The sequence below is a fragment of the Arachis duranensis genome, chromosome 9, assembly GCF_000817695.3.
Source record: "Arachis duranensis cultivar V14167 chromosome 9, aradu.V14167.gnm2.J7QH, whole genome shotgun sequence".
Classification (NCBI taxonomy): domain Eukaryota; kingdom Viridiplantae; phylum Streptophyta; class Magnoliopsida; order Fabales; family Fabaceae; genus Arachis; species Arachis duranensis.
This window is the reverse complement of record NC_029780.3, coordinates 115,371,017-115,380,126: the sequence shown is the minus strand read 5'-3', so window position 1 is coordinate 115,380,126 and position 9,110 is coordinate 115,371,017. Positions and strand designations below refer to the sequence as shown.

At 32.6% G+C, this 9,110-nt stretch overlaps 1 protein-coding gene across 1 annotated transcript; it reads left to right on the top strand.

Annotated features, from left to right (window-relative positions):
- The first annotated feature begins 328 nt into the window (after positions 1 to 328).
- Positions 329 to 1,014, top strand: LOC127741625 (uncharacterized). Its single transcript, XM_052254425.1, has 2 exons — positions 329 to 967; positions 1,009 to 1,014. The coding sequence occupies exons 1-2, from the start codon at positions 329 to 331 to the stop codon at positions 1,012 to 1,014; spliced, it is 645 nt and encodes a 214-aa protein (XP_052110385.1).
- The last annotated feature ends 8,096 nt before the right edge of the window (positions 1,015 to 9,110 follow it).

Sequence of the window (9,110 nt, the reverse complement as noted above, 5' to 3'; positions counted from 1 at the left end):
TTAAAAAAATACAATAATTATAAAATATTTATAATTGTATCTATTTATGTAACATCATGTCAACAAAAGAACTGTTTTTTATATTAATTATATGAATAATCATTTAAATAAACCAATATAATTAAAATTCTGTGTAAAATATTCTACGTATATCAAAATTCAACTCAAAATAAATATAAAAGAATTAGGGTGAACATAGTGTATATTTAATATAATAATATTCTAATAGTATAAAAAGGTTCTTAGTGATTAACTCGATGCAATGCACCTTACTCTTGATACGTTTTGCTTTTACCCAAATTCCTTCATAGTTTTGTCTCCGGCTACCATGGCTGATTATCGTGAATCTCATAGTCCTAGCCATGAAAATATTACTGGTAATGGTGGTACTATCAAGAACTGTAACGTTACCCTTTTCTCTCTTTCTTCATCAAAGTCTACATCTAATAGCACTACCACCACCACTGATCCGCTTCACCCAGTAACAATTAATCGAAGTAGTAATAATAGTGAACCGATGAGTGTAATTAACCAACTTGATCTGAATCAAAAGTTGAAAGAAAAGAAAACAGGTGGATGTGATGATAATGATTATGTGAATCCTAGTTTCATTCATCATTCATTATCATCATCATCCAAAGGTGCAAATGTGAGTGATTATGCAACAAAAGAGACGCTGAAAACTCATCAAGTTGAAAATGCAGCATGTCCAATGAAGGAGAGTCTAATTTGGCCAAAACAAAATCTCAAAAGGTATGATCATGATTTTCTCTTTAAAAAGATTGATGGGTCTTCTGTTTCAGAAAATATTTTTGAAAAAGTAGTGTTGCGGCCACAAGGAGGAGTGGGAAGAGGAATAAGAACAGTGTATCACAACAATAACAACAACAACGAACCAATCAAAAACAACATCAATCAACAGCACCATCACCACAATGATTCAGACAATAATAATAATCAAAAGAAGGTAATTGATGATGTTGTTGTTAATGAGGGTGAGGATGGAAGAATTAAGAGCCTTCCTTACAAAAAAAATGGACCGTACACATGTTCAAAGTGTATGGCGACATTCGAAACATCACAAAAATTTGCGGCTCATACAGCTTCTCACTACAAACACGAAAGTAAGGCTCAGAGAATGAAAAGACAAATGGCCAAAATGATGCGTAGAAACAAAAAAAGGGCCCGTGAACTTCAGCAACAACAGATGAAGGATTTTGAAAAAAGAGAAGGAGAAGAATCTGCTTTGCAAGTGGAAGTGGAAGATCAAGCCCAGAATAATAATAATAATATTAATAATTATGATGCTCCTCCTGGTTTTGATATTCGTTTTGGCGATGATAAGATAAAGATGGAGCCTTTTCCATAAATTTTATTATGTTATGTTCTTCGGTTCTTGTTTGTTATTTGAATTTACAGGTTCATCAGTGTTTTGTTATGGGTTATAATTGTCATGGTTATGGGATTATATATATGTATTGTTAATTATGTTATATTTTGTTGAATTGTATGATTTTAGTGTGTTATGTATGTATTTGGACATTGATCTTTTATATAAAATATTTTGTTGCGTGTGTTACTGAATCGTGAATTTGAGTTATATGTTTATATGAGACTAGAATAATGATGATGATGTTCATTTTATTCTTCTATAACTCTTTAATGGCGAAAATGTTGACGGTGCTTTGCAGGTTAATAAATGGTAATAAATCTTTTAAGAAAATCAAGAATTTAGTGAGGTGATAATAATAAATAGGAGTGAGAATGTTATTTAATGTTTATTTATTTTTAATTATTTCCATTTAAATTAAATTTTGGAAGAACAAAAAATGTGATATATAATTAATACCATCTTAATGGACTAATATTTTTAAAACGATGCCTCCCGAGTTAAATCTCAATTTGACTCATGAAATTTAGTCCGATACTCAGAATGACCCCCATAATTTCGTTGGTCCCAATTAAAATTCCAAAATTTACAATTGTGGCTCCAACTTGCCCCTGTAGTCATCTCCGTCACCAGAATGCTGATTTGATGCAATTGCATGATATAGTGGACACTATTTAAACGACAGCGCATTGGTTTCGCGCCCAAACTCTTTGGAAACCCCGTCGTTTAAGTTTTTTGTGGGTTAAAACTCTCTTTCTTTCTACTACGACGATCATAAGTTGCAAAATATCAAGAAAACCCTTATACTATGTGGTTTCCAAAGAGTTTGCATGCGAAACCAATGCACCGTCATTTAAGTAGTGTCCAACATGTCATGCAATTGCACTAGATCAGCATTCCAGTGACGGAGATGATCGCAGGGGCAAGGTGGAGCCACAATTGTAAATTTGGGCTAACAAAATTGTAGGAGTCATTCTGAGTATCAGGCCAAATTTCAGGGGTCAAATTGAGCTTTAACTCGATGCCTCGCACTCACTCTCATCTAGACCCTGAGACCCAATCATCCCATTCCTTCTCTCTTTTCAGATCTAACCTACTCAGCCACGTTGGGGACTACTTAGATCCCCACTGGCCGTCCTTAGCTCATCACTCTTCTCTTAAACATCACTGATTGCTTCCTTCATTTCTGGCGTTCCTCTCTTTGTCCATCGTTGTGGGTCATCGTCGCGTCTTTATCTTATGTCACCATGATGAATTGCGCCTTTGTTCTCGCCACATCGTGCTTTCTTCTCGCCTCAATGTTGCCATTATTACTGCTGCATTACTGTCTGCTATTACTGTTACATCGCTGGAGCTGCTTGTGTCTTTCATTCTCTTCTCTTATGGTCTGTTTTATTCATATAATGCTTCATTCATGAGAGTTCTTTTTATTTAAATTTAGATATAAAAAGGTTATATTGAAAAAAATTACTAATTCAGTTGTTTATACTTCCATGCTTTATTTAAAAAAGAAAATAAATTTCAATTTAGAAATAAGCTTTTTAATATATTTTGTTTTACAGAAATATTTGTTATCTAATCCGATCAACAAATGTGTAGATGGAATTGGATAAGTGTGTAAAAAATGTGAATATCGTATTCTATCCGATCTGCTGAGTTTAGTGCAGATCAAATCAAAATTTTTGTCATATCTGATTCACGTACACCCCAAGTAGATGTGTGAGTTTGTGATATAATATTTGAAATTAGGGGTTGATTAATTCATCTAAAAGGGAAAGAAAAAAAAGCAAAGAAGGATATTTACAAGACAATTTTGTTAGGTAACTAATTAGGAGTGCAGCCAACCAACTAGTAAAAAAAGCCTATTAAGAAAAAAGCAAAAAAAAAAAAAGAATGGGGCCCTTTTTTGAATTTTCTTTTTGAATGAAACATGAATTCAAATTATCAAAAAACATTTAAAACTAATTGAAAATAAATATTTAAAATCCAAAAAAAATATAAAATCAAATAAAAATAAACATCCAAAATCATTGTAAAATGAATATCCAAAATCTAATAAAAAAATATTTTAATTTTAACAAAAAAGCATCCAAAATTTAACAAAAAAGAGATATCCAAAACATATTTTAAAAAGTCCAAAACTTAACAAAATGACGTATAAAAAATATTGAAAAAGTCCAAAAATTACAGAAAAAAATTCAAAACTATTATAAAAAATAATTCAAAACCTAAAAAGAATAATAATCTAAGATGTAAGAAAAAACATCTAAAACATATTAAAAAATATATTTGAAATTCAAGAGAAAGAAATATTCAAAATTAGTTAAAAGAATCATCTCAATTCTAGATAGAGGAAGAAGATCATGTATGACGATTGCTGTGATGATGGACGGTGTGACGGACACGATGCGCAATGGACTGGTGAAGAAGAAGAGGAGAAGGAAGAGAAAGAGGTAGAGAAAGAAGAGAAAGAAGAAAAAAAAGAAGAAGATGATGATGAACATGCACAACGCAAATACTGGAGGCGTGTTTTTTAAAAATTTAAAAAGTTGGCTGCATTCTAGTTGGTTAGCTATACTTTTTCTTTAAAAAAAAACAAATATACATAATTTAATTAGGAAAAGAATTCAATTATTTTACTTAGATTTTGTGGCTAATTTCTTTAGATATAGAAAAAGATTGTATGTGTAATTCATAGTAATGATTAATTAGTATATTTCTTTATATGAATTTTATTTTTTTAATTTTAAATAACAAATCAGATCCTCAATTTTTAAAAATAATAAAAATTGTAAAAAAATTTAAGAGTCAGATTTTCTAAGTTTATATATTAGAGAGTTCATTTTTGTTAAAATAATTTTTTTTCTAGCATAATGAAATTAGAAGATATAATTTACACATATAAAAAAATTTTAATATTAAAATATAAATTTAAGAATTAGATTTATATATTAAAAAATATANGAATCAAAATTAAAAAGCGAGATTTTGCGGCAATCGCTGTAGACTACAGAAATATTATATGATATATGATGAGGAAAGCAATTACTTCTAAGCTTCACGCAAAAAGAAACATGCGTGTCATATTTAATCACGGTAATTTTGCTTATGACGTGGTATATTTGTAATTATATTTAATTGAAAGAATGTCAATCTAGTATTGGATATGATGTTATTTAAGCTAGATTAAGATTCGCGTGTTGTGAAGTATTAATATGAGTTTATCTCAATTTTTGTCTAATATTAAATTTATTAATTATTTTGAAAATTTATATGTAAAAATTTATATTCAAATAAAAGCACACCACATATGCTAATTTGTTATCAATTAAGTAATAGTAGTAAAGAAAACTATGACCAAAGAAAATTCTGCTAGGGTTCCGAGACAAATTAAAAATTTGGTTGAACAGAATACTAAAAAAAAATTTAAATTAGAGAATATGTTGATCTCAATCAACCTATCAATGATATGAAAATTGCTGATCCAAGTGAGGGGGCTTGGCAAGGCATGACCAAAGTATCATACAAAGAATTCTTCTCACATTGCAGGACCTCGTTCTCCCGCGGATAACTTGGAGCGGATCCTATTGATGAAGATGATCCTGATCATGAGAATCGGTGGTACAACGACGCAGATAAAAAAGGTCAAGAGGAGAAACCTGTTGACCCATGCTCCAAAATTCCAATTTCTCAATAAGAGTTTGAGGAATGGTGCAAGTCGTGGAAATATGCGCTCATCGTAAAAGTGTTGGAAAAAAGAGTTGGCATTGGTTTAATGGAGTAATGACTCGAGAAACTGGGCTATCAAAAGTAAGATTAACATGATTGATATAGATTGTGATTATTTTTTGGTTCATTTCATAGATGAAGCGAATTACTTGCATGCACTAATGAAAAGACCTTGGATGGTGGCGGGTCATTGGTTATTTAACATTGGAGACCCTTCTTTTTAGAGTCAGAGAAAGCAGTTAGAAAGACCGCAGTTTGGATTTGCATCTTGAATCTCTCTATTGAATTATATAACCATTGCTTTTTGTGAAGAGTTGGTTCCATCTTAGGTCACATGCTCAAAATTGATCGTACGACCTCTATCCACTCTAGAGGCCGCTTTGCTCGGATATGTGTAGAGATTGATCTTGCAAAAAAGCTAATTCCCAGAATTTCAGTGTGTTAAACGTTGAATATGAAGGGCTCTATCAAATATGTTTTTCTTGTGAAAAATATGAACAGCGGTCGGAACAGTGCACTAAGTTATTGGAGGAACAAACGGATAACCAGGGAAGTGGGGCCACAGTCATGGCAGCCACCAGTTAGGGTAGTCAGAATCTTGAAGGAGATGATCATCAAAAAGGAAAAAATCAAGATCCTAATAATCAACATCAACGAAGCTATGATCAAACACCACCAAATTTCGGGCTATGGATGATGGTTAAACGTCCAATTAAGAAGAAAAAGGGCTCAACCGATCACGAATTTGGTGAAAAAATCAAGGGATAATATTGAATACCAATCAAGAGATAGTTATTAGTGATGATTCTTACCAAAGTTGATAATAGATCTTGATTCAGTTCCTTGCATGAGGAAGGTGTGTTAATCATGCACGATAGTGCATTGCATGGGAATGAGGAGTCTGTTGAAGTCACTAATGCTGGGTCTGAAGTTTCCAAGGCCCGTAAAGGAAAAGAAATAGTGCAACCCATCCAGAAGAAAGTGCTAAGACAAGCTGTGGGCAAGAATCCTCAACTAGGAAAAAAAACTCTCCGTACTAAAATTGGGCCTAATCAAAATGTTAAAGGGACCAAAACCAATCCAAAAGTGATTGGGAAGCCATCCTCTTTAACCCTAGGAACAACTAAGATCACACCCACTTCTCCTCCCAAAAAGAAAAATCCGAACACTAAAGCTATGGAAGGTGTAGTCATAGAGTACATGCGCCAAATTACAAGGGATCAATATGAAGACTTCATGGCAACGGAAGGTGTGAATTCATCCCTCGGAGACTACGTCGTTCGTAATAATCCCATTATCAATCCTGATTCGTTGCTTTCCTCCACTTCACATCATGATTTAGGGCACGGGGGTGGTACTGCAACAGGGAGACCACCTGACGTAGTGATGGTGGATTCAGGGGATGGAAGTGTAAGGAATAGGGATCCTTCCCTTGCATTAGTGAATGAAGCAGCCAGGCTTCAGCTTTGACTTAGTCACCATCTTTAGCGACTTCCTTTCTGACTCTTGTTTATTGAAAGCTGGAATTGCAGGGTGCAGGGGGTAGAACATTTCCATCCCTGATTTGTGACATCAGAAGAGAATATGACGCAAATTTTCTTATTCTACTAGAGATGCATATTAGTGGTACTAAAGGTGAATTTGTTAGGAACAAAATGGGGTTGGATAGTTCCTTCGTGGTGGAGGCGACTGGTCATTCGGGTGGAATATGGTGCTTGTAGGACTCTACGACCTGGAAGGTTGATGTTCTTGAGCACAATAGACATATTGTTCATTTCAGAGTAACTGGTAACAACTATGATACTTGGCTGCTTTCGGCCATTTATGGTATTCCCCAACGACTAACTAGGAGAATTCTCTGTAATAGAATTTGTAGTTTGTTTGATATGTTAATCTTCCTTGGTGTATTTTAGGAGATTTTAATGCTATTTTACATGACTATGAAAGGAGTGGTGGTTCAAGCAGGATTGAAAGAGGAGCTTGTTCTGATTTTCAAAGTTGTGTCATTGCAAGCTCGTTGATTTCGGCTTTACAGGTTGGCCTTATACATGGAGGAGAGATAATCTTGTTGAAAGATTGGACAGAAGTTTGAGTAATCTGGATTGGCAGCTTGCTTTTCAAGAAGCTGTTTTAAAACACCTGCCGATGTTTAAGTCAGACCATGTGCCACTCTATCGTCAACTTAGTAGCTCTGGATCACAAAATAGGCAAAGAAGGCCTTTTCGTTTTGTTGCTGCTTGGCTCTCTCACCCAGATTTTGGAAACATGATTAACAATTCTTGGGATATGCAGAACTCTTAGACTGAAGGCATCGGTAATTTAATGAATTCTTTGAAGGATTAGAACTCAAATGTGTTTGGGATATCTTCAAACGAAAAAGGACTCTTCTTAGGAGACTTCAAGGTATCGCATCTAGCCTTGATCAGAGCAGAAATGACTTTCTGGAGAATCTTCAAATAGAACTCTGGAGAGAATATGAAAATGTGCTTGTCAAGAGGGATTGTTGTGGTTCCAAAATCAAGAAGTAAATGGATCATATTTGGTGACTGCAACACTAAATACTTTCATGGTTCCACCATGATAAGAAGAAGGAAAAATAAGGTGACCTCGCTCCTTGACTCTAATGGAAATCTTGTTACTGATAATAACACTTTAGAAAATATGGCGTATGATTTTTTTTTTTTGTTGAATTATACCTTGATTCTTTGCTTGATATTCCCTTTATCCTTAACAATGCTTTTCCACATCTTAATACAGAAGAATATAATGATATTGGCAGGGATATCTTGGATTCGGAGTTAAAGAAGCCGTGTTCCATATGGGCTACTTCAAATCTTCTAGAAGGGATGGTCTTCAAGCAATTTTTTTCCAAAGCCAATGGGAGAAAGTGAGGACTGATCTGTGCTCTCTTGTTCAACAAATCTTTGACAATCCCAATAGAGTAAAAGAGTTAAATGGAACTCTGATAACCCTCATTCCAAAGACTGAAATTAAATAAAAATAATAAATTGAAATTAAATATAAAGATAGATTGAAATTTAAAATAGAAAATAAAAAGAGTGGATTAAAATTGAATAAAAAAATTACTTTTTTAATTTAATTTTTTATAAAATAAAAAACCTCATTCAACCTAGTTTTAACATACTATAGTTTGATATAAATTAAAATTAAACGAAAGAAAAAATCTTTACCTGCAACAAGAAAATAACTCAATTTTATTTATTCACACTATAGTTTTATTACGAAACTAAAAAAATGAGTTTTCACTCTTCTAATTTCTGTCTCTGTACAATTACAATAATTTAAAAAGTATTTATAATTTTATATTAAATTAAAAATAAAAATTCTAAGCCTACTAATCTAAATCCAATTTACTAAATAAATAAATAAATAAATAAAAATATATGAAATTAAACTAAACATTCTAACACTTAAAAATATAAATTAATAACTACAAAATAATGCTTAAACAGTTAAACTCCTCATGTCACGATCTATGTATCATGATCTAATTTTAATAGTTCATTCCCCAATATAACCCAAATGGAGTGAGACGCTCTCCCATAATGCGCACAAGCCTGGAGTGTTACCTCTCGCAATTTTTTTTAAGAATAATGAAAAGCTATAAAAGCAATTTCAACGTTTTTTTTTGTTTCAGATATATGGATAGTCCTCAATTTTAGGTCACATTCACCCACATCACATCCATATACATAAGGTTTTTATTTAGAATTAAGTATAATTTTAGTCCTATAATTTAAATCGATTTTTTTTGTTTTTAATATTTTTATCATATAAAATCGTTCCTAAATTTTAACATAATTTTAAAATTGTCTTTTTAAACAAATTAATTTTTTAAATGACTAAAATATCCTCTTCCACTCTATTCTCACCACCACCCTAACTACTACCATTTCATCACTATTTGCACCACCTCACCCACTAACATTCTATCATCATTTGTTCACGGGTCCAACGAGAAAACTCAACC

Coding starts and splice junctions, on each gene's coding strand:
- LOC127741625 (XM_052254425.1), top strand. CDS start 329: ATGGCTGATTATCGTGAATCTCATAGTCCTAGCCATGAAAATATTACT.